The following is a 27,114-nucleotide window of genomic DNA, read 5'->3' on the forward strand; positions in this document are numbered from 1 at the left end:
TCTTCAGCCAGAAGCATCACACAAGCTAGAGACTACAGCAGCAGCTAACCAACTGGGGTACAAGCTCTGCCAACCAAAGAATGTGGGGGGACCACAGTGCCACTTCCCCTCAGGCAGCCTCGAGGGAAAAATCTTCAAAATACTGACAGTCAGATCGGGGACATGCCTTAGACCTGTCTCCACACTACGGTAGGAAGTCCTCACTATGAGGCACGGGTGCAGGTGCTGTTTTTGGAATGTTATGATGTGAGGGTACGCCTGGGTGGCCCAGTGGTTAAGTGTCTGCCTTCAGCTCAGGTCATGATCCTGGGATCCTGGGAATGAGCCTCACATTGGACTCCCTGCTCAGCAGGGAGTCTGCTTTTCCCTCTGCCCCTCTGCCCCTACCTCCACTCGTGCTCTCTCTCTAATACATAGATCTTAAAAAAAAAAAAAAAAAAAAGGAATATTATGATGCTGCTTAACAGATTAAACTCAACAGAAATGCCAGTAGGTTTGTATGACAAATTACCTTCCTAGAGAATTCCTCCATAAATTATCTCTAGTGATTCTCACAGAACTCCAGACTAACACAATGCTTTTATTCACATTATAGATAAGGAAACTGAGGCAGAGAAGGGCTGCAACTTGGCCAGGTCACAAAAGCAAACCAGAGACACACTGACCCCAGTTCTGATATCATGCTCTTTGGCTCTGCAGTCTCCCTACTAGAATTCTCTTTGTTACTTGGTCTCTAGACTACGACTGTACAACTCTAAATTGGGAGAGGAAAATGCGGAAGAGTTTTTTATAGTAGTAAATATTGGGGATCCATGTTCAAGTTAGGAGAATAAAATACAAAAGAATAGCACTTCCCTAAGAAATGAGAAAACCGGGCATACAAAGAACAATAGGACCAACTGGGCAGCTTTGGGGGAGAAATCCTGTGGACAAATTAATAAACTTTGACTAATTCAGTAGCAGATGGTCAGAGGAAGTTTTTCCGCCGACAACAGGGGGAAGGGTGAATGTGGAAAGCTGCCCTGGAGAGCTAAAGCCATCATGGAGACTCACTGCATATGCCACCTGCTGGAGAGGCCACTGGGCAGACAAGATGGCGGAGGCCACCCGAAAGAGTGCATGCTCCTGAACAAAGAAAGTGGGATGGCAAGGTGATGAGATCGATCGAGAAGGGCATTCGATTAGAGCTGGAAAACGTCTGAGTGCACTGCCTCCACAAAGCACGACGTCTCCTCCTTCCTCTTGTTTTCCCACTCCACTTAACCTTTACCCTAACTGGGAGCAAATCTGGAAATGAGATTTACAGGAAAGGCCAAACAAGAAAGAAATCTCTCCATTTCTATGATCTAATTTTGAGGGAGGCACAGAAAGACTGAGGTTACGGTTACACAAAGCAGGGTAAAACAAAACAACCTTAATGGTTTAGTTACGTGAAGTGAGACACAACTCGAGAAATCCTTACGGTCTACTTTGGCCTTTCATGGAAGAGGACTGTTGGGTTGAGTCTTGAGAAGGAGGCTGGGAGGGTCATTAACAATTAGATGTGAGATTTTTAAGGAGGAGGAGGAAGCAGAAGAGGGATCAAGATCCTCACTCTGTTAACAGGAAATGAGGTCTCATGTTGGATTTGCAGAGGGTTAGTCTTGGCAGGACACCTCGTCCTCTATGATATGAAGAAAGATAAAGACTGAAACTTTATGGGCATCTCGAGGATGGAGGAAATACAATCTGAGTGAGATCACACCTGGTAACCTCATGTGAACCTTCTCTGGGAAGTATGGAGCAAGGTCTATGTGAAGAAGTAAATAAGAGAGAAGGAGATACAAGGACATTTTTTTTTTTTTTTTGATAAAATAATCTCTTACCAACAGATACTAAGCACAAACTTTCCTTTTTAGCTACATTCCAGTCTCAAACAGATAGAGCACAACGTTGAAGTAGAACATGTTTACATACAAGTCCAAACAAAAAGGCAGGTCAGGTCACCCCAGGGCAGCTGGGATTTTTTTTTTTTTTTTTTTTTTAAAGAAGACATACACACTTATCACAAGCATCACTGGAGAGCTGTGGGCAGGATAAAAATCCACACACTTTCATTTTCAGGCCTGGCTGGTCTGTAACTCATGGTGTGTGCTTTCTCTGTATAAGATAAATGATGGGTAATTTCATTAATGGTGATGCCAGTAAGTGCCATGATGTCCTAACATTTAGAATATAATCATAGAATTTAGAGCTTGGAAGGTCCTTCGAGATCATCTTTTCCAACCTCTTCTGTTTACAGATAAATAATGTGATGTCAAAAGGGGATGCAAAACCATCGATTGAACTCCTCTTAAGAAAAGGCACTTCCCCATGGGCTGGGACTTGCTCAGCTAGTTAGGGTCAGGGCTAGATCAGAAGAGCCCAAGTCCTGGCTTCTTAGCATTCTCTATTCCTAACCATTCCCTCTGCTACATAGGTGAGGATGACTAGTTCCTAAAGAATTAATGCTTCAAGAATAAAACATTCAAAGCCAGAGTGGACAATATGCCACCAGATGTCTCCTGGAAGAGAGCCCGATATAAAATCCAGAGTCACATGGCAGAAGATACGGTGACTGATGCCTGTGTTGGGGGATGGCAGGACAAGTGCTGTCTTCTTCTGAAGAAGCAGAAGACAACAATTTGTTCACTTCTCTAAGCATACAGACATAAATGCATACCCATGTCTGGTCTTGATTGAAAATGAAAGTGATTCAATGGAAAGCTCATGAAATATCTCAACCCAGATTCATTAAATATCCTTCAATTGTATATGCCCATTGTGTATGCTTTGGGATAATTTTGACCAAGAAAAGCACATTTTTATGGTTTTTATCTTTTTAATACTATGTTTAAGTGAGTACTTAGACATGAGAATGTTAACTCTCATCAACTGATTTTATAGAAGTGAATTCAACTATCCAGGCATATAACTCAGTAACCTTAGCATATTTATTTCATTGTAATTTGGGTCATGCTTGCATCTGTTAAAGAAAAAAAAAATCCCTTTCTACTATAGACTATTTGTGTCCTTCCTCCCCCAACCCTCTTCCAAATACATGTTTCAAATACGTGATGTTATTAAGATGGAACCTTCATGAATGGGATTAGTGCCCACATAAAACAGGCCTGAGAGAGATCCCTCAACCCCTCTGCCATGTGAGGGTACAGCGAGCAGACAGCTATCTATCAACCCGAAATGGGTCTCACCAGACACTGAATCTGCTGGCGCCTTGATGTTAGACTTCAGCCTGCACTGGGAAAAAGAAACTTGTTTTCTATAAGCCACCTAGTCTATGGCAGTCTGTTAAAGCAGCCCGAACAGACTAAGACACCTTCCTTCCTATTATACTGCTGTCAGACCCCTAAGGAACAAGACTCCTCACCTCTGTCAATTACTCCCTTCATCTCTGCCCAATCCCACAACCAACTCTATCCATCCTCAAGACAGAAGGGAGTAAAGGCAGTTCCCCAAAGAGTAAGGAGATCAGAGTAAAGATAAAAAGTAACTTCCTTAGGATACTTAAGGACGAATAAAAACTGGTACAAGATTTAGGTCTTCTCCATGTCCTGGGATTACTTCAAATCTCATCAGCCCTAACCCAGTTCTCCTACAATAGGATGAGTGGCCCAGGAGACAAGATGTTTGAGTATTATATCTCCCTTTTACTGAGCACCTAATATAGGGCAGTCGTGATGCAAATGTTTTATATATGCTCTCTCATTTTGTTCTCACAATGATCCTGTGAGAGAAATACTACTCTCCTCTATTAAGAGATGTAGACATGGAGACTCAAAGACATACAGTGGTTTGCCAAAGGTTACTGGCATGGCTAGGTGTCCTTGTCTCTAAGTCAGACATGTACCTGTTATGCTGTACTCCTTCTAAATTCAGAATTCTAGAGATGATTAGAGACACTAAAATTTTTTTTATTTCTTTTTCCGAAGATTTTATTGATTTATTTGACAAACAGAGATCATAACTAGGCAGAGAGGCAGGCAGAGAGAGAGGAGGAACAGGCTCCCTGCTGAGCAGATAGCCCGATGTGGGGCTCGATCCCAGGACCCTGGGATCATGTCCCGAGCCAAAAACAGAGACCTTAACCCACTGAACCACCAGGTGCCCCAACACTATAATTATTAATGATAATAATTATTTAATGAGTTTCTTATGAGTTTGGGTAGTCATTGTGCTAAACCCATTATGTGCACTAGACAATTTAATCTTTACAACAATCCTATACACTGGGGACAGTCGCCTCATTTTATAAAAAAGAAACCAAGAATTAAGCCTGTTCAATGCATTGTTACAAGTCCCAATTCTAAAGCAGATGTGAACTTGGACTGTGTCACTCTGAAGGCCATTTTTCCAACTATGTTGCTAGTGATTCTTGACTTTTATGGACTCTCAGGTTCCTTTGAGAATCTAATAAAGGCTACAGATTCTCATCTCTTAAAAATAAGTATTTACACCACAGTTTCTCCACAGCTGCACATTTGGACCAGATAATTCTTTGTAATGGGAGCAGTCACATATCTTGTAGGATACTCCATATGCCCACTGAAGTAGATCCACAATTTCCAGGCAGTCTAGTGACCTTGTATTTCAGCACCTATTATACTCCGTGGTGCCCGGGTACTATCTCTACCATGATTACTGGTGACATTGTATGGCTTCATCTATCACCTTGAGCCAATTTTTTTGGTAAGGCCCCTCTACCTCTAAAGTTCTAATAATGAACATGGAGGGGAGAGTAAGAAAGCCTAAGCGAAGAACTAGCCTCTGCAAAACATGAAACAAGTATGAAGGAGTGGGCTGGTTTTTCTCGGGAGTAGCTGGCTGGAGCCCAAGGCCAGCTCGCATTCGGCCAGGGTGTTGAGAGGATTAATCATAACCAGATGTCAGCTCCTGCCTCTGCATGTTTCTAATGGGGCCCTCAGTAAAGCCTCCTGGGATATTATCAACACCCAGAGCCCAAATCCCAGAGCCTGACTTCAGACTTCGGAGCAGGGTTTCTCTGGAGTGGGCTGGGACTCCAGGCAAGATGACACCTGATTGAGGGAAAGGATTGTCCTGAACAAATCCTTCACAAGGCCCTAAAAGCATTCCATGACAACATCTGCCTACCATATTTTTGCAAAAAAAAAAAAAAAAAAAAGAAAAGAAAAGAAAAGAAAAAAATCCAACCTACAGAAGAACTTGACATTCCAGATTAAAATCATTTGACTTCATTTGAAAACAACAGCAAGGAAAGGAAAAGAATAAATCAAGATCTTAAAGTACAGGTTTTGAAACAGAGAGGAGGAATAAAGAAAGTTGGTAAGACTAGAAGCATGTAAGTTCTTGTCTTGAAGAGTACCTACCTACATTAATCAATGTTTTACATCATCTGTCCTAACACAATTTCGACCAAAATAAACAGGGCCAATTCTTTCCAAGTAAGAGCTCTATTTTCCAGGGACAAGAAACTGCATTCTGGGGTTGAGCCCACCGCGATGTGGCCTGTATTTCTCCTTCTGTCCAAAATGTCCTCTGCATTCCCACTTATCCCCTGAATGGCTATCTATCCTTCAGAACAAAAGTCGGCAACCGCCTCCCACTCATAAATATCTGCATAGGGAGAATTAATTTCACCATCATCTCAATACTGATGATATTTAGTAATACTCATCTACCCCACCTTTATCATAGTGGACTTGTTTTGTTGATGTTTTTAACTTATTCCAGCACCATCTTGATTACGGAATGAGTTGTTTTTAAGTTCCCTATCTCCAGTCTACTATATATTGCAGAACTCACTAGAGATGTCCAAGAAGTGCATCCTAAGTCGAGTCACTTGCAAAATCTTCCATTCAGGTGTTCTGGAGCTGGTGTAAGTTTCATCTATGATGAACAAATGGTTTATGTACAAACTGTAACTGTGAGAGATTCACGGACTCAGGCTGGCCTGAATACGCCCGCACATGTTCACAGAACACGTAGACTTCTAAAAGGGAAACCTGATTACTTCCTGTGTACTAGCCCTATTGTCACTTCCTCGATGAATGTAAAATTTAAATTTACTCATTTAATTCAGTATTGTTTTAAAAGCTTCCCTCCTTTATTATGTAGCAAACTGGGGAAGTCTTAGCAACATACCGTTTACTCCATATTTTGTAGTATTTCAACCTGTTTTTGCCAAAGATAACAGAATATTATTTAGAGTGTCACCATATATATAATCAAAACCATTCTAATATTTTCAAAATGTGTTATAATTCCTTCATTTTAAGCTCCTTCTGGAAAAATGAGGGGCATAAATATATCCCAACTTAGAGACTCTATCATAGTTGTTACTGAATCTTATTAATTTCCTCAGGAAAAAAAAAAAGTTTGAGAAGCACTGATTTAAGAGTTATCACAAATATTCCCTGGCTTACTATGTGGTAATAGCATTTTGTGCTTATCTGACACTTCTGTTTCCTGTCATTTCAGCTTCCTCACCCATATATTCTTATCTCCTTCCTGATTTTCTGTTTTTGGTTTACTTTGGCTTAGGAAACTGGATAATAAAAAGCTTATTAAGGCATATGTGTTTTATATGAGTTAAGCAGAGTCTGCCATGACTGCCTAACAAGATGGGAATCTGAGGACTTTACAACTTCTTGAAAATCTTCTTATTTAATTAACAGGAAAGGAACTATACAATTTTTTGTGCGAAAATTGCTTAAAGTCTTGTCCCTGGAAGAATGGGTCCAAAGCAAAGTGTCAAGGCCAAAACTTAGATCATGTTATATTATAGTTTTATATACAAATATATAATAAATATTATACAATATATAGTAACTACATATAAACATATGAATTCTCTCTCTATATATATATCTATATAGAGAGTATATATCTATTCTATAAATACCCATAATGAAGGTGACTATAGCTCTACAGTTGAAAGGTATATTTTCACTGTCAAATTATCATTATCATGGTATATCAACTTTTGTAGATTATCATTTCCTTTTTAATTAGGACTACCAATTCTTATTACAATTTCTTTCAGCCCATGGAGACAATCATAGAGCCCAAAATACACCTCAAAAGATGTAGGTTTCCAAAATTTTATCTGGCATGGTATGGATTTTTTATTTGAATTTCTGTGTATAAAATAAAAATGTATAAGTGATAAAGATCATCAAGAAAAGCAATGATTATGCTGATATTGCGAGATTTTAAAAATAATGTTATAGTATCTCCTTATAAAATAGTTGCTACTGGAGAAAACCCATTAAATGATGAGCCTGACTGTCTGAATTAACATAGGCCAAGATTCTTGCTTTTTTTTTTTTTTAATAAAAGTAAATTGGGTTATATAATTAGCAGAACAATTGATACTATTTTTCTCATGTTTAAGTTAATAATTTCATTTTTAAGGTAAAATTCTTATTGGATATACAGTGATTCTGAATTTTTCCAGGCAAGTTTCCTGCTTTTAGGTGTTTCTAAAACGTATCACATTTTCATGGTCAGGATGAAATGTCAGAGTTTAGCTTCTCACAGTTGAGAAGCTTCAACAGAGCAACTGACATCCTTGGAGTGTGGGGTCCATTGGTCAGAGGTAAAAACCTGGAAAACATGACTGCTTCTAACGATTGTTATGGTTTTCCACCAATAGAAAACATTACCAATTTTAAGAAGAATGGGTAGTTGAAGAAATCATCTAACATTAGTGTTCCTTAAAAGCTGTCCCTTTTAACTTCCTTTGAGTTCATTAATTATAGATCCCCTCCATGATTTATAGATACCAGTAGAGTTGGAGTTGGAAATGACTCACACGGGGAACTCCTCCTGGACTGCTATGGAATAGCTTGGCTGCTGCTAACTGGTCCAGATTACGAAGAGACGTGAACATTCAGCACCAAGCTCTATATTCCCAGGAACTCTACAATTGTGTACATTCACTCTAAAAATTCACATTTGAGTCATTTTAAAACAGGGAGAGTGCTTGTATTAGATCTTTTTTTTTTCTTTCTTTCACCTCATACTAAATAGTGTAGATTATGAAATTCTGCATTTCTCAGAGGGAGTATTCCAAATTTCCTAAGCACACCAGAATCAAATTACTTAAATTATATCTATTTCATATTCTGAGCACATGCATTTGCAATTAGCTATGTCAGGCATTTTTCTTTCATTTAATTTCATCATCATCAAGTAGTATTTATTAAGCACAAACCTGGCTAATTAATTTTCTAGAGAATAACAGGTATTCTTAAATCCATTCTATATAAAAGACCTTAAATAATCTGATACATGACATTTTTCCCTTAGCAAAAATTGCCTTTAAATTTTACTTTTTACCTTATTATTTCAAGGTTTCAGTAGGACATATTCTATTCCCAAAGTCTGTATATTCAAATAAAAAATGTCATTCAGAATTAATATAACCGATTCCATGAGATTTTTATTCTTATTACATCATACTAATATCCTATGTCAATTTTTAAGAAAATATCACTCTTCTAGTTAAATATTGTTCCTAAAAGTGATTTATTTTTGAGGAAAAACCTAAGATAAATAGCCAGCTTAAGTTATTATAATCAATAGATGTAAAATGCATTTTCTCTTAAAAAATTCAGTTACTATAGTTCATGAAAAGCAAAGCAAAAGAAAGCTACTGATCTCAGAATTCAAAAGGTTTAGCCAATGAGGATGAGAATATCGAAGGTCTTCAAATCATTAAGACTTTGTGTGTGCTTTAGTGAGGGAAAGGAAAAGCTAATTTTTATGTGGATTTGGGGAAAGAAGAGTATCCTTCTCGGGGTACTTTTTTCTAACTGCAACACAGACAATATTCCTTTTCATTTAACAATAATGACACCACCGCGTTTGCTTTAAATTCTGATCACAGAACTGAAATTTTAGAAAAGCATCCTTAAGCACTTCATAATGTCATACAGAGTAGTTGGGACGCCTGGGTGGCTCAGTCAGCTAAGCAGCTGCCTTTGGCTCAGGTCATGATCCTGGGGTCCTGGGATCAAGCCCATGTCGGGCTCCCTGCTCAGCGGAGAGACTGCTTCTCCCTCTCCCTCTGCGTGCCACTCTGCCTACTTGTGCTTTCTCTACCTCTCTGTCAAATAAATAAATAAAATATTTAAAAAAAAATGCCACACAGGTCTTGGTTTGGAAGATGTTAAACCCAGAGACTTCTATCTAGTATTTTCAGGTTCTGAAAGCAATTATCCTGTACTTCAGCTGCCAATGCCCAGTACGAATGACAGAAACTAAAATGGAACCACAAACATGTAATCCCTGTTACTGTTTAAGCAAATTAGCACCAATACTCAGTCATATTTGGCTACTGAGGTCAATGGCCCCTTTGTACTTTGAAAAGTGGAGCTCAAACGAATGCTTCAGAAATGTCCACAAAGAGCTCCACAGGCTGAAGGGGTCTGAAATGGCAGATGTTGAGCCCTGACACAAATAGGAAGGAGTTTCTGGGATTTCCTTCTTGATCTGCAGACTGGAATTTAAATATTAATGAGATTAAGCATTTGGATAACTCTGAGTAGAGTAAGAATATTGTTTAGTTTGCCCCTTGAGTGAGAAGAATTTACCCCAAGAGGGACTCCTAGAAGAGCCAGGTGCTTTTATTTTCAAACACAGATTTACATCTCCATTAGAAAGAACTCAAATAAGGGAGGAAGTGATTGAAAGCAGCAGCCCGAGAGGTAAATAAAAAATAAATAAATAAAAATAAATAAAAAGAGAGAAAGAGAGAAAAGGAAGAAAAAAAGAGCCCCTCAATTATAGTCACAGTCGCACAGTGGTTAGGTGGTTTTGCATCTGGCAAGAAGTAGCCTATCTTTGTTTATACCAGCGGAAGCCCCCAGGAGAATACAGCACACAGAATCCACAGGAAGAATTTGGTCATACTTTTCAAAGTAGTTTAGTTTTCAAAAATCCACCTTCCCTAAAGGGAAAAACACCTTGAGAACCAATTAGTGGTACGAAGGGCCAGGAGAAAAAGATTGTGCTCTGGCAGAAAGATTATTTTGTTGATTTCAGGTAAAAACCTAGGGCCAGATGCTAAAGTGGATGTTCCCCATGCTTATCTCCCCTTTGCCCTGGGGACACTGCAGTCTGTTACATTTGTATCTTCTGAACAGGGGACAGGAACAAAGTCTCAAAACAATTTCTGTAAGACATAATCCTGAATCACAGAACAGGTGGCAATTTTCTGAAGAGTAACAATGGATTATTGGAACGGCTGCAGCAGAATAGAAAAATACTTTCTCTCTCTCTCTCTCTTTTTCTGGTTAATCAGATTTCTTGTGAGCAAAGCTTAGTCCTGCACCCTTTATACTGCAGAAAGTAAACAAGACAAATGGATACTAAACATTCACAATAAGGCTAAATTCATGATTGATGCCTCTTACTGTTTAAGATCAGCTTAACTTAAATATGCTGTCCAGTGGTTTTTAGTGGTGTGATTGTCTGACTCAGCAGACTGGTGTCAGGAAAGAAATTTACATAAATGGAAAGTGAAATCTTTCTTGGAGAAACAGGACTGTTAGAAACTGCTTAGGTAAGGAGATGCTCACTTACACAAACATGGATATACACATTAAACCTGCTCTCCAATATCTGCTTGAGCTTAAGTTATTGCTCATAAAGCAGCTAAGATGTTTGCTTTTAATTTCCAAAAAATCATTTCAGTTCCAATTTTACTTGGAATAAATTCTGCAAACAGAACTGTCATTAGGTACAAGAAGAATATCATCAACCCGGTAACCACAAGCAGGATCAAGGCTCCTCTTTAAATACAGCACATGCTTAGACGGCTTAGTGAAGGGTGACAGGTGTGGCACCAGACAACTCCGGGATAACGGCCCCCAATCTTCTGGAATATGAAGGGGGAGCTGAAGGAAGCTTCACCGCAGTACAGTGGAGCACAGGCTCCGAAGTCAGACTACCCAGGTTCAAGTCTTAGCTTAAGCGGTTCCTGGCTGTGACCACAGGAGAAGCACTAAACTCTGTAATCTGCAGTTTCCCTCTGATGGAACTGCCTAATTATCATCCACTGTCAACATGAAGAACGCAATTAGAGAACCCACCTAAAGTATCTACCCCCGCAGCGGGCGTACGTTAAGTGCTGAGCACAGGGAAGGCTAATGCTGCTGCTATTCTTACTATTATTCTCCTTTTGCTCCTGGTTCTGCGTTTCTGAGCCAGATGGGAGAATGTGAGAGACTGAACGACTGACCCCAAACTTCCCCCTTCTCTGGACCTGCACCTTCGCCACAGCTTCACCAGGGGTGGACTGTGTTTCCCCAGGCCTTGACCTTGGACTCACCCACATGACTGCATTGGTCAGAAGTGCACGTGTGTGTTTCTGTGTGCGCGCGGAGGGGCGGAGTGCCAGCTCGGGGCCTCGGATTTGAGAGGCTTCACTCTGTCTTTGCTGCTGGCCTTCTGCCACCTCAGAGCATGAGAAGAACGTGCTCCCGCTAGCCGGCTGGTCCGGGTGGGGGGGGGGTGATGTACACGGAGGACACTGACCTGCACAAAGGTACAGCAGCCTGAATCCCAGCCACTTGAGCTGTCCTGCAGAGTCGTGAGAGACATATAGGCTTACTGATGTATGTTACTGAAATCCTGTCATTATTTATTATGTCAAAAAAAATTAACTGATCCAAGGAGTCCATTAAAAAGTTGTCTACTCACAATGAATTTCTTATTTCCAAAGGAAAAAGGCATCAGCTCAGTGTCTAGGTCTGAAACAAATGTGGAATGATAAGTGAGAAGACACCAGTGCTTCAACCAAGCCAGCAATCCGAGACCGGAGATGCTCCTAGAAACTCTCCACAGATCTTTCTTGGCTTTTGTTAAGGGAGGGTCACGTGTGATACGTGTCAGATTATTTTTAAACAGCTAACATTTGTTGAAAGTTTATCGTAGGCACTGTGCTGGACAAAATGCATACAGTATCTCTCTTTGTCCTTCTAAGAGCACCAGCAGGTAGGCTCTATTAATTTTATTCATTTTACAAGAGAGGAAACTGAAGCATATGGAGACAAGTAACTTGTCCGACAAGTACCTTGTCCACATGATAGCGGGTGGGAGCAGTCTGGGGAGGACTCAAACTCAAGAAGCCCTGTGGCATGGAGTGAGATGAGCATGGTGGGGAGGATGGCAGATCATAAGCACAAACATGTTCCCCCCATCTCTAATCACTTTGCTGTTTTAATCATAGTATGTGTGTTAATTTCATCTGCAGGACACTTGAATTAAGTATTACCCATTATGCACCCCCCAGAAATGAAGATATGGGAGCACAGCAGGTCACATTCCTCACCCATATTCCCACAGCTAGCAATGGTGTCCTGGTCAGAGCACATGGCAATGAAGCTTGATTTGAACCCAGGCCATCTAGATAACCATTATACTATGTTAATATCAATGATCACACTGCTCACCCCAATGTGAAAAGGCAGAATCACTTTCTTTCCTCTTTTTCTGGAAGACTGTAAGTTTTCCCAAGTTCAAAGGCAAACATGCATTCCTGGCACCATGCCTATCTTCAAGGGCATAAAACATGATAAATAACCTTTAATTTACACTTCAGTCATTCTCAGGCTCCACTGAGCTTTCATTCTTGCAAGAGCAAATTTCCTTATTTGCTGCCTTCATGTTGACTTGTTTTGAGTTTTATTTTTCTAAGGCTATTTTGAGGTTCAACTCTGTCTGGTTACAAATTCACAGGAATCCTAACAGAGTAATAAAAGGAATGGGAGAAAGAGTACTGATCATGATGGGTTTAAAGATCAATGTCTGGGGCATAAAACTAACCACACAGAGGGTGAACACAGACAATTGTTGCCCAGATCTGTTCACACATATACGTGGTACATCTTCAGGAGAGCCTTGTGGTCTCACATCTTCAAATAATGCCTCCACCCAGTCCCTGAGCAAAGGGACACATCTCGAGCACCTTCACACTGACATGCAAATGAGCAGTCCTACTGACCTTGAAAGCAGCACCTCCATGGATGATGGATTTGATAAAAATTCCCAAGTCCGTTCCAGTTTCTCGAGATTTGTTCCCTTTCAAGCTCACGCCGAGACCAGCAGAACCCGAATCATTCAGGGGGATCTCGAAGGTGAGTTGCTCGGTCGTTTCCAGGGAGAGTGCATAGCAGTCGGGCTCTCCTTTCTGTTGAAGAACACGTGGAAAGAGTGAGGGGAAGAAAGCAGGTTAGTGTTTATACCTGAATGGCCAAACAAAGAGGCAACTGGCAAGACAGCGTGATTGGACCATTAACAGGCTGGTCTTCTTTCTCTGTGGGGGGCCACCACCATGTCCCTGGAAGGTAGAAGAGTTCTTGGGAGTCACATCTGCCGAGGGCCAACAGAGAGGACCCTTTGGCTAGGTGGAGTCATGCCACTTGAAATAGCCTGTAAATATCCGGAAATCCAGCAGAGTCTCAATAATTAAAGAGGCAGGGCGTTACTTAGGGGGTCTTAGGCACCAGAAAAGACCTTAGAGATAACGTGATCTTAATGCCTTCATTTTACAGATGAAGAAACAGAACTTAGTGTAGAAACATGCTAAAATTTGGAGGAAATATTTGGCTTGTGTATTTAAAACATATCATTTACCATGGAAACAATGTTCATGATCAAGAATATCAACTGGATACAGAGCACTGAAAAATATGTTATCTTAAATTTAGGGAAATGTGATTTATGATGAGTATCAGTTTGCTCAATTGAGGCCTTAAGCTTGCTTCATTGACAGTACAAGTCACTGGCAACCAGATTTTGAACCTAACCAAAAATGGGAATGCACGACAAATATTTGTGTCTTCTTTGCCAAATGACACCTAGCCACAAGCACAGCTGTTCTCAGAAAATTAGAGTAACAGAGAATGGAGGCAGCAGGCACACGTAGGGTTCAAGTTTCCAGGGAGAAGCAAAGGTTAATCGTATTTAGCCCCTGATGTTTTCAAATGTACAGCAGTGACAATGGAAAAATGCTGCCCACATGATAATCTTCGCAGGTGCCCCCTACGGCCTCCCTCCTGCCCAAGCTTGCAGAAATGTGAAACTCGGCCACAGTGTTTAACTGGAAAATTTGAAAATGAGATAGCCCTAGAAACCTTCAACTCATGCTAGGTCGGTAGTTCCTTCCTCTCTGTAATTATGTCTAGAAACTCTCATCTTAGGGTCACTTTGAGGGACTCTTCTGTGAAATCGCATATTTTAGAAATTACTGTGAATGTCTGAATGTCAGTCACCAAATAACAACTATAAAATCAGAAGTAGCAAAGAACCCATAATTAAAACAAGATTAAGAGGCTGATCATTGCCAGATCCACTGACCTAGTATTTTCAACTCCTACCAAAATAGAGAAAGCCCATGTCTACCTTCAAAGAAATAGTTCATTTAATTTCACTGTACCTGAAGTTAGCTATAAAAACCTGGACAATATGTAGTTTCAAAGAAATGAAACTTTAGTGCTTGATATAATAAACCTATGACTAATTAGTTCTTTCAACTAACTCACTGTATTATTATCCAAGAAACATCCCATTATTTGATTCAAACTAGCTGTCTTTTTTCTCCCCCATGGGAATGCGATAGTTAAATATGAAAGGTAAATTGTTAGCCTTCATCTTCGTCTTCCAGAATGTCCTATTTAGAATCCGTAACATTTGATAATCATTTATGTTTCCAGGTCTCTCTGGGGTTTGGTTAATTTTAGTCTAATAAAGTTCCACTGAATTAAAGTACAAATTAAAGAACAGCTGTTCTGCCTAGAAGTTTGTGAATACCATTTTAGAGGAAGACTAGAAGCTTCTCTGGCTTTTTAATCTACTAGAAACAAAATGACACAAGGGCAAGTTTTGCTTGAGTAATATCTTCAAACCATTTTATTCTGTAATCAAATCCGATTTCTTCGGCAACTGTGTTTAATTAAGATTGACAATCACTATTTGTACCAATACCTTTCATTTATGACACATGTGATAGGAACAAAATAGAAACCAAGTGATATTATGGCTATCTTTTTCATTTGTGTGTATGTGTTTAAGTTTTTATTTTAATTCCAGTTAGTTAATAGACAGTATTCTATCAATTTCAAGTATAAGATATAGTGATTCAACACTTCCATACATCACCCTGTGCTCATCACAAGTGCCCTGTTTAATCCCCATCACCTATTTAACCCGTCCTCATAGCAAACTCTCCCCTGGTAATCATCAGTTTGTTCTCTATAGTTAAGAGTCTGTTTCTTGGTTTGTCCCTCTCTCTCTCTTTTTTTCCCTTTGCTCATTTGTTTTCTTAAATTCCACATATGAGTGAAATCATACGGAATTTGTTTTTCATCTAGCATAATACCCTCTAGCTCCAGTCACGTCATTGGAAATGGCAAGAGTTCATTCTTTTTTGTGGCTGAGTAATATTCCACTGTACACATATATTATATCTTCTTTATGTGTTCATCAGTTGATGGACACTTGGGCTCTTTCCGTAATTTGGATACTGTAGATAAATCTACTATAAACATTAGGGTGCACGTATCCCTTTGAATTAGTATTTTTGAATTCCTTGGGTAAATACCTAGTAGTTTAATTGCTGGGTCATAAGGTAGTTCTATTTTTAATTTTTGGAGGAAACTCCATACTGTTTTCCAGAGTGGCTGCACCAGCTTTCATTCCCACCAGGAGTGCAAGAGGGTCCCCCTTTCAAGTCCCTGATACCTGAAAGCCAGAAATAGAACAGCAAAAACAATCTAGTGGCTAACAATGGTTCTAAGTGCTTTACACATATTAACGTACTTACTCTTCATAACAACTCTGTGAGGAATATTATCATGACCATTTAACAGTGGAGGAGACTGAAATGCACAGCAGATAAGTACCATGCTTACAGTCTATAAGACCTTACAGTGTTGGAGCTTTGTGAGGTCCAGGCAGTGTATTTCCTGTGCCAGACTCGTAACTGCTATGCTATATCTCAACCTCTGTGAACCACTATGACTTGGCCTAGTCACAAGAAATCCCAACACTGATTCCCACCGTGACAGTAAGCTACCATGCAACTTCACGTTCTCTACTCAACTACAGTTCTGTTTTATATCTTTCTTATACTATATCAGGCTCAAGCCATAATTAGTGGATTCTAATAATAGCAAATTATTATTGCTAGTCACCCAATGGTGAAGGAAGCCATTATAGTATTTAACATAGCCATTTCCTCTATTAGAAATAAATGTCCCTTTACCTAATGCAGGAGAAAAAAATCAATATGCTGAATGCCTTCCATCAATAATCTTGGTTCAACAAAGAACTCTAAAAATTGAACTCCAATCTTGCCAGACAACATTTTGGAGAAGAGATATTAAGGCCTCACAAATGCCCCAAAGCACGACCTTAGTGATAGGATGATCCCAAAGGCAATGACATATCCACACCTTGGATCCTCCCTTGCTTTCTGTCTTTCAGAGAAGAGTTCTTTCTGTACTGTGTTGGGAGGGCCCCATGCTTTTTACACTAACAATTATCCAGAGAGGGAAAAAACATCAAGATGCAAGACTGGCATAAGAAAGAAAATCTTGTGAATTTCCATTCATTTTTTTAATTTTTCCTTTTCATTATTTCTTATTCTTTGCCACTAGAGGCCATGTCTCTAGATACCAAGTCCATGAGGTTCCTTGAGCCAGCCCCAGGATGGATACCTACCTGCCCCTAGTGCAGATGCCTTGGTCTAATCCCTTGGGACCCACCCGGGGCCAGACTTTCAGGGTCTACAACTAAAAATTTCTCAATCTTAGCACCACTGATATTTAGCGCATGATAATTCTTTGCTGTGGAGGACTGTCCTATGCATTAAAGGGCAGTCCACAGAATTACTACCTACTAGATGCCAGTAGCACCTCCTTCCCCAGTTACGATAACCTCAAATGTCCTCAGACACTGCCCAATGTCTCCTGGGTTCAAAATTACATCCAGTGGAAAACAACTGCCCTGTACAGTCAATTTTAACTGCTAACTACTGCCACGTTAAGGCAACTGCCAAGTATAGTCAAGTTTAAGGCAAAAAGGGTCCAGAGAAGTACTCTGGGACTGCAATGTTGTCTGCTGATATGTTCCCAAGTCCCAGAATGGGGACTAAGTCTTCGGCTCACAGGTTCATGACTTACTACTTAGTTGGTCACAGAATTCTACACTTAGTTATTTCTCTGGTTATATGTCTCTGGTTATATGGCAGCTAATTTTCTAGGGGCAGAAATACAGTCGTTGAGGGATTAACAGAGTAAGGAAAGTGATAAATATTGAATTTATTGGTACATATACAAAATGCTGACTTTTATTCATATAACCCAGAAGAAAAGTTTACCCTATCAAGTGGTGTTTGTTAGGTTAGTTATGCTTCTATATATGCTGTTCTGTACTTTTTTAAATGTATTAAGAACCATAGGCTTCTATAAGATAGTATTAACATAAAGTCTACTCATGTGAGAACATAACAGCAAGTATAAGAATGGATGTGTGCAGTACATTTCAACTATATAAATATACGCTATATACATACTGACGCCTACCCATCTACCTGTTACCTACCTGTCCCACAACCCTACCCCATCTATCTGCATATGTGTATATGTCTGCACAGAAAAAAAAAAAAAAAACGTAGTTATCTACTGGCACTGCAATATGGACTACAGTTTCCTTCTTTTTTTCTGTGTTTTCTAAACATTTATCCATCATTACAAAAATATAAATGTTTTTGAAAGGAATTTATGAAGGTATACGAACCGTTTGCTGTACTATTGCCTTGCCCACCAGAAAGATGCAAACACATCTCTATGACGACACACACACACACATTTATACATTCGTGTTTTCTACTACCACCTATACTATATGTAATATGCATTATCCTATAGTAGTATATATACTGTATTAAAACTATGTAATATATAACGTGTATATGTATTCTCTCTCTGTATATATGCATGTGTATTTATGTGTGCATGTGTGGGTAGTACATTTATATTCCTCTTAGAGTCACCAGTGACTTCATGTTACTAAATCTGATGGTCAATTGTCATCTCATATTTTTCCTCATGTACAGGAACATTAGATCAAACTGATGGAGGCTTACTTTTTGAAATATATATATATATTTTTCTTGGACATCACTTTCTTATAGTTCTCTTATAGTTCATCTCCCACTTCACGGTCAACTCTTTTGCAAAATCCTTTGCTACTTCTTCCCCGTCTCACCAATCTTTAAATATTAGTGTCCTAAGAATCATCTGATTTCTTCTCTTCTGTCCCATCCTCATTTTTGAACTTACACCTAATTTCACAGTTTCAAATATCATTTACATGCTCATGAGTCGTAAATTCCTATCTTTACCTCTCTCCCCTAAACTAGGCTCGCATAACCAATTCTCTAGTGAACAACTTTATTAAGATTTCTACCTTGAAATCATGTCTAAGTAGATCATCCCCTAAACCCGCTCCTCCTGGACAAGTAAATGGATCTGTGTTCTTTCGGACATTCAAGCAAGAGACCTCAATGTCACTGTTGACTTCCTTCATGTCTCACACTCTATATCCAACCCGTCAGCAACTCCTGTCAGCTTTACTTTAAAAACGCACCCCGGGCATCTGGGTGGCTCAGTCGGTTAAGCATCTACCTTTGGCTCAGGTCGTGAACCCGGGGTCCTGGTACTGAGGCCCATGTCTGGCTCTCTGCTCAACAGGAGTCTGTTTCAGCCTCTTCCTCTGCTCCTCCCCCTGCTTGTATTCTCTCTCTCTCTGTGTGTCTCAAATAAGTAATAAAATCGTAAATACACACACACATCCAGAATCCTATCAGTTAACCATCTGAGCCACCACTGCTTCTCACCCAACACCCTCTGTACTTGTGTCTCCTTCCTGCCTCTCTGCCTCCACTTTTCTCCTCTTTGGGGGTCTTTCTTATTACAGCAGCTGGAGTGGTCCTATTAAATCAAACACTCAAACCTTACTGGTGACTTCCCACCTCGTTCAGAGAAAATGCCAATGTCCTATAAATTCCGAGTCCCATGAGTCTTCTCTCTGCTCATCTCTCCTACTACTTAGCCTCTGCTTGCCGCATTGCCTTTCCTCTTTTCTTCAGTACATCCTTCCTCCTTCATGCTTCTGCCCCAAGACCCTCATACAGCCTCTTGTCTCTGCTTTGAATTCTCCTCCCCTAGATTGCTATCAGTTTATTAGTGAGGTCACCCCTGATCTTTCAGTTTCATATTGCTTAAATGCCCTCTCAATAATACCACCTTACCCATGTCCACTACCCTGCTTTACTTCCTCAGACCTTATCACATACTGTATATCTGTTAACTTATTTTTTTTTAAATTTATTCATTTATTAGAGAGAGAGCACTTGGGGGGCAGGAGGAGAAAGAGAGAGTCTTAAGTTGACTCTGTGTTGAGCATGGAGCCTGATGCAGGGCTTGATCTCACGATCTTGAGACCACCACCAGAGCCAACACCAAGAGTTAGATGTTTAACTGACTTCACCACCCAGGTGCTCCTGCTCATGTGTGTGTGTGTGTGCTTTAAAGATTTTTATTTACTTATTTGGTAGAGAGAGAGAGAGAGAGATCACAGGCAGGCCGAGCAGCAGGCAGAGAGAGGGGAAAGCAGGCTCCCCAATAAGCAGAGAGCCCAAAGCAGGGCTCGATCCCAGGACCCTGAGATCATGACCTGAGCCGAAGACAGAGGCTTAACCCACCGAGCCACCCAGGTGCCCCTGCTCATTTGTTTTTAATAGGGACTCTTGAATGTGGGAATTCTTATATTATTCTGATTCTTTTTCTACCAATTTATTGCTAGTGCTTAAAACAGTGCCAGACTCAAAAACAGGCACTGGATAAGGATTTATTGAGTAAATAAAAACATATAGATAGATACAGATGTTCATGTGTATGTCCAACAGTATGTGCTTGTGTATATGTACACATGGGTATCTGTAAATACATATTTGTGGGTTGTACACATATATAGGTAAATAAATAAACTGCTGGTATCACTTTTGATTCCTACCATTCCAGATTCCATTACTTTTAAGGTTTATACAAATTAGTTCTTACATTAAAAATAATTATAAAAGGCAAAATGTATTATAGTTTTAAGAAATCTTAAAAGTAACCTAGTCCAATTTTCCTTCTCACACAATGCTTCCAGTTCCTAGGAGAGATGATAACTTAGCTCAGTTTCAGCATCAGATCCTCAATGAAGGCAACAAGAGGTGTTATCACTACCAATCTGTGATGAACACTGGGCTGTTCGTGGCTTTAAGTTATAACATGTACCTCAAATCTTTAGTGAATACTGCAAAGAGCAGTATTCATGGTACATTTCATCCAGTCTGGGAAGCACTGTGATCCAGTACCCAAAGACATATCAGCCATTTTCCTGTGTTTGCCAATCCATCCCGGCAAAAACATATATGTGTACACATACACCTATAAATAAGTTTCATGAGACAATACATAAGCAGAGTGCAATGCATTTTAGTGATTTCTATGCTCTTATTTAATTTTTAATTTGATCACGGTCCTGTACATTAATTTCATAATCCAACACTGGAACATAATTTTCAATGGGAAAACAGTGAAATATTATATATGTATGTATGTGTGTATATATATATACACATACATATATATGTATCTCTGTATATATATTATATATATTATTTTTATTAAATAGATACATGAAATGCAAAACCAAATGGTGAGTAAAATGTTAACGGTCTTATCCTCCCTAATTTTTATAAGCCATTTTAATGTTTATCCTAACCACCCCTAGCCTTAACTCATCTCTTAATATCTTTTATACAAACTTTCTTCAAGTTCTTACAGCTTCTCTTCCATTATCACCCTAATTAAATATATTTCCCCTTCTCCCTCCCATCTAGTTATGTTTCCCTGTTTTTCCATTCCCTCACTTTGTTCTCTGTAAGACTACCTCTATTCCCAAGCACCATGAATAACCTGTTAAAGCTGGAATCTGGAAACGAGATTGTCTCATTCTGGCCTGAGTGACAAGAGTCACTCTTTGCAAACCATAGTGATCCAACGCATTTTAATCAAATATCTTGTATGTACTCAACACTGTAATACGAAGTGCCCAGTCTGCATAGACTATAACTGGCGAAGAGTTTACTGAATGATTTTGTGTTTCGTTCACAGTATTATCTGGAGAGGAAGAGTAGAATTTAAGGAAAAGAAAGAACAGAGGAATGGACATAGTTGGACCTTGTGAGGTATCCTAACCATTTCAAAATGAACATCAAAAGTAATTACTTGGCGTGAGAAGCAGAAAGGGAGGCAGAAGACAGATGACTTGTGAGGCATCTGCATTATTGCTCAGGAGTATCCCAACTAGGGCCATCTCCGGAATCACAAACATTCTCGTAGTGCAAAGTAGTACCTGATTCACACACACAAGTTGTAAAAACCCAGCCTACCAGAGCCCGGGGGAGTACACCTGTGTGCAGGACCGGTGTCCAATTTCTCAGAAGCCCAGGTCAGACTTGAAAGCATCCATGCTGGACCTTTTATGGCCCTCATTTCATTAAATGCTGTGCTCTTGGCTCAGCACAAGTAAGCTCTGGATGTCTTTGCCTCGCCTCCCAAATGTGTAATTAGTCTGTGCTGTGAGCAGCTTACTTTATGCAAGAGTTATGATTCACATGCAATCATTTTGTCAATTACCAAACCTTAAACAAGAGGCCTTTAAGGGGTAAAAAAAAGAAAAAAAATATTTTTTATATTTATATTTATATAAATAATATATATATCTATTTTATATAAAGCAAAAGCCATACCTGGAAATTCTGGCAGGATATTTTATAATAAGCTTAAGTACTGTTAACATTTGCCTTAATAAATTCTAAGGAATTTGAGGTAATAAAACTTTGTTTATAGCTAAATAAATTTTCATAACAACGAAAGGATAAGATACCCGCAAGACGCTTAACTTTCTGAATTTTTAACATTTTATGGAAAAAGTCACCTATGGGTAGCTACTGTAAACATGGAAGGGTTTTGGTCAGTTGGATTACATAAAATTCAAAATGTGATATCACCATCGAGTAGGGATAAGAGGTCCTTCCAACAGCTGGGAGGCATTCTGTTTTAGATTGTACTTTTCAGAGAGTAAACAGAAGACATACAAAGGTAAATGGTGATCCAAGGATGATCATCTTAATAAAGGTAAAGCGCTTTTCCCCACAACTGTTGCTAACATATAAATGAAATCAGCAGAACCCTGGGTTATTTATAAATGGACAGATTATCTTTTAAAGTCTTTCGCCCTCTGGGCAGTATAGACAAATCACAAGAAAGAGTCAGGGGTCATACTACAGATAATTTAAAAAATCTCTGAATCACAGTAAAGGTTGTAGATGATTAACCCAATCAATGGGGGAAATGTCTTAAATGTAGGTTTCTTACAGGGAGCTCGATTATCAACATATTAAGTATATGTCCTTATTTGATCTCCTAAAGTAAATATTCATTCACTTTCAAATACTTTATAACTAAAGACCCAAATGAATAAAATCCTACAAAATGTCTGTAATTGAGACACTTCTTTCTTTTTTTGATATCCATTCTTTGGAAAGGATGAGGAAAGAACAAAAGCTGACTCCTGACTTCACTTATTAAAAGACAATTTTAAGTCAATGATTAATCTAATACCAGGAAACAAATGTCAAAAAAAAAATGGCCACTCTTCATAGTCTGCTCAATATAAAAATGTCTTAATGTAATACTAAGAGATTAACAGAAGTAAAGTAATTCAAAGTTAAGATTCTTAGAGCTATCCTTGTCTCCTTCCTACTTATGGTATATATACTGGAAGGATCAGTAAATTCCACAGTTTGGTAACACTGGCAAAAAACACTTTTTTCCAATGAATACGAAAGAAATGAATATAATATACTGTGTCATGAAAAGTGGCATAAATGAACATATTACAACTCAGACAGCACGGATTCTTTATAAAACCAGAAACTGCTTTGTTTATAGGGTGAAGCAATAGGTCCTTTTTGTTTTCTGTTTATTCCTTCCCATTGAAAGTGAACTAAGAGACCTGGTGAAAATGTCTTAAACCTTTTATAGACAATCATTTAGGTTTTAAAATACAAGAATACACACTTTTACATGAGTAAAAGATTTAAGAACAAAGAGTACGATTGTTATCATTTAATACTCTAAAAAGGAAGCATAGAGGGCCTGATTCTTAGAGGAGCAGACCTTTTTGAAAAGCTGGAGTCCTAGGCGAAAACTTACACTATCTTTGCCATCCCAAATACTTTGTCTGCCAAGCTACCTGCATTTAATGGCTTTAAAAGACAAATCAGCTATCCAGGACAAAAGCTGGACATAAATAAAACATACAAAGCACTTCGTGGAAGTAAGAACACCAGTTATGGTTTCTGTTCCCCCCATAGTCTGTCCACTGCTCAGGAAGGGGTAGCAACTGCCTGAAGTGGAGGTGTCCCTTTGACACCAAGACCATAGGCAGCTAATGCTTGGTGCGGAGGTCTGATCCAAGGTCTGATCCAAGGCCATGCCCAATCAGAGAGGGTTCTAGAAACCAACTATGCCAGGCAAACTGGTTGCTTCTAAGACTTGAATCCATGTAAGGTCTAGAAAACAGGGTCACAGTCATTGCATATGAGGATAAATACCCCTATAGTTTCTATCATGAAAAATGCTAGGGAAAATGTGCATTTTAGAACTGCTTTTAAAAGATTAATACATATTCCCTAATTCACTTGATCACGGGACACACCATTGCATGAGCATATTAGAGGTAAAGTATTCCCCCCTCCACTTAAAGATGTGTTGCTTTAGAGAACACACTCCAGGAATGGAGCGGAAAACAGAGAAGACTCAAGAGAGAAAAAACCTTGTAGGTCATGAACAATGTCCTAGAGATACCACACGGCCTCATGGTAAAGCTTTCCAGTTCCATTACTTCTGTGTCACGCTTCTTTGTATGTGATATACGTCACAATTCGCATTGACAACAGAGTATCATAAAAGAAAAGTACAGACTCAAGGCCAGGCTTCCAAAGACATAGAACAGCAAATACATTCTGGAGCCCTTAGTCCAGAAAGGGGGAAAAATGACATTTAGTTTGCTTATGAGAAATTAATTTTTAGTTTTACTTTTTAGTTTTGGATTGGGAAATTTCTGCAGATAGTTTAAAGACAATGGATTACAGTTTCCTTCACTGGGATCCTAGAAAGTCACAGAATAAGAAACCTAGCCACTAGAGTCAAAGTATAAAAATTGTCTAACACCCACCATTCTTGAGTATGTGTGTCATTATTTAGGGCACAACTCCTTTTAGTAAAGATAATATGGCTTTCTTTCCAACTCTGATACCTTCATTTTCTTCAGAAGACCCAAAAAATATTCTTTTGCTTTGAGCCACAGAACTCTGGTGTTTATTAAATTATCATACAATGTAGTAACAGTACTACCACAGCCTCAAGAAAGTGGTATTTTTTGGGGGGCTGAAAGAGGGTGCAATTTATTTGTTGGTAAAGGCTTTAAAGAAATGAAATGAGGAAAATATAGCATTTTAACCCTATCCTTCAACTAATGTTTGAGTTGTACCTAATGAGACTCCAGCTGGAAACCAATCCCCTTTAGAACACTATCAATGATAAATAATCCTAAATTCCAAATAGAGATTGAGAAATCTCAGTGGGTAGTAACCATTTTAAATTCACAGTACATGTTATGTTTACTATTGTAATGAGAATGTTCTTACCACACATATAATATGCCCTTTATATATGTAGATGAAGACATAATTTGCATTTTATCTTAATTAAGTCAATTACTCTATTAAAATTAATTTTCAGATAAAACTGACTTTAAAATAAGAAGTCATTTATATTCTGTAGAGTATCAAAAATCCATCAAAATTAAAATGTGGATGTATCTTCCCTATCCCCACTACAACAAGCAAATTGGGGAGAAAGGGAAACTACCTAGAGTTAATTAATGGGGAAAAGTCTATCAGTCCGTTGTTGTCACAAAAATGTTGCATTACAAACCATGCCCCATTGGAATATGAACAAGAGGGCATTTATTTCTGGCTCACAGATCTGTAGGTTGACTGGGGTTTTCATGACTTAGGCTGGAATCAAGTAGGTCTACCTTCAAAGTGTGGGGCATATACACGACTACTCCATGTATCTAGCATCTTCCTTAGACCACTGGATAACTGAAACATGTTTCTCACATGCCGAAAGACAGGAATGCAAGTATGAAACTATCTTTAAAGATTTTGTTCACAAAACATCCACTAACATCTAACTGGCCAATGATTTCACATGGCCAAGTCCACAGGCTTCGGGTGGAAAAGAACCATCCATATACACACAATGAGACTACGATAAGAGGATGGATATATAATGCTACTATTTGGAAGTGAGTTGAGACCAATAATCCTATTCTCCAATTGAGTGATATATATATATATTTTACATATGGAAGATACCAAAAATTAATGATGTATCATAGGGTTATTATTTCTTTTAATCATCTCTTTCTTTGGTACCACATTTTCTACTGACACATACATTCATCCAACTGTTATTATCCAAATGTTAGTGTCCCCCTAAATTCATATGTTGAAATCTTAATAATCCCCAAGGTGATGCCATTCAGAGGTGGAGCCTCTGGGAGGCAATTTGTCATGGGGGCGGAACCCTCATGAATGGGATTAATGCCTTAAAAAGAGCTCCCTAGACATTTTCATCATATAAGGATACAACAAGAAGTCTATGATTCAGAAGATAGCACTTACCTGATCATGCTGGCACCCCTATCTTGGGCTTTCAGCCTTTAGAGTTGAGAGAAAGAAGCTTTGCTTGTTTATCTGCCACCCAACCTGCAGTATTGTTACAGAATGGACTAAGCACCCTGTAGTCTATATTTCAGAGTGGCTTCCATGTCTGTGTGAGTCTCCCAAGAGGGAGGAATTCGGTACCCTAGTCTGGGAAGATCTCTGCCCCTACATCCCTGCATTGTTCCTGCCAGATTCTTGAAAGGGACTGTTCAGGTGGCTCCAGGGCCCAAAATAAATGGCTTAGGCTACTGAATATCGTCTTGCACTTGACATTCTTCTTCTTCAGTATTCATCTTCCAAATGACCCTCTCCCTTGCTGTTTTCCTATATATATATGAAAGTGGGACAAGGGTAAGGGAGCAATTCTATGGCCTTAATTCCTGGAAAATCAGTGTGTAATTACAAGAAGTTGAAAAGTTCAGCACATTTCCAATCAGTATTTCCCTAGCAGTAGGTTGAGCAGGACTTCTTTCTTCCCTGAACTAATGGATCTTCATTTTCCAACAAAGTCAAGTATTCATCAAAGACTAAACAAGGACTATCTCACTTCAGTTCATGCCTAAGGAATTTTTTTTTAAATTAATCACAGTTCCATTTTTTTCTTGCTGATACAAGAAAAAGAAAGACTCATCCAAGTACAGGGAATGAATCTTTTTAGTGAAACATTTTCTCTGTAGGTCTCTGTAGTACAGACCTACAATTTTTATGATAATGAAGTCAAACATAAGGGGAAAATAGCTTTATTTTATGTGTATGTGTGTATAAATCAAATACAGAAATTATTCTGACCCCAAAAGAAATTTCATAGTGAAGGTATCATGGAATAAAAGACTCTTTACTTAGTATCTCCAAACACTCTGATTTTGTGTCTCAGCACATAAGCCACCTGTTCCTTACCTGATTTTATCAGTGAGAAAACACTTTGCCCTCCTCTGAACTCCATTTTACTTTCTGTTCCCCGTTCTTACAATTCTCATCACTTTTTCTAGTCTTCTAATTATTTCCCGGCCTGTCTTAACGCCACTCTATCACTGTGATCTCATTAAAGGCAGGGATTACGTTTAATTCAACTTTGAACCTAGTTCAACATCAAGCATGATGCATACATATAAAACAAATTGTAATAGGATGACTTCATAAGTCTCTACTTTTCTCCCACAATGCCCTTTTCT

The 27,114-nt window shown here is 39.0% G+C and overlaps 1 protein-coding gene across 3 annotated transcripts in view; it reads right to left on the reverse strand.

Annotated features, from left to right (window-relative positions):
- PARD3B (par-3 family cell polarity regulator beta) overlaps positions 1 to 27,114 on the reverse strand; it is a 1,047,303-nt gene that overhangs the window by 420,903 nt on the left and 599,286 nt on the right. For all 3 annotated transcript variants that reach the window (XM_059168302.1, XM_059168301.1, XM_059168303.1), the window contains exon 11: positions 13,028 to 13,213. In XM_059168302.1, coding sequence (XP_059024285.1) covers positions 13,028 to 13,213 — 186 coding nt within the window. The remainder of the gene's footprint in view (positions 1 to 13,027; positions 13,214 to 27,114) is intronic.

Source organism: Mustela lutreola, chromosome 3 (genome assembly GCF_030435805.1).
Source record: "Mustela lutreola isolate mMusLut2 chromosome 3, mMusLut2.pri, whole genome shotgun sequence".
Taxonomy (NCBI): Eukaryota; Metazoa; Chordata; class Mammalia; order Carnivora; family Mustelidae; genus Mustela; species Mustela lutreola.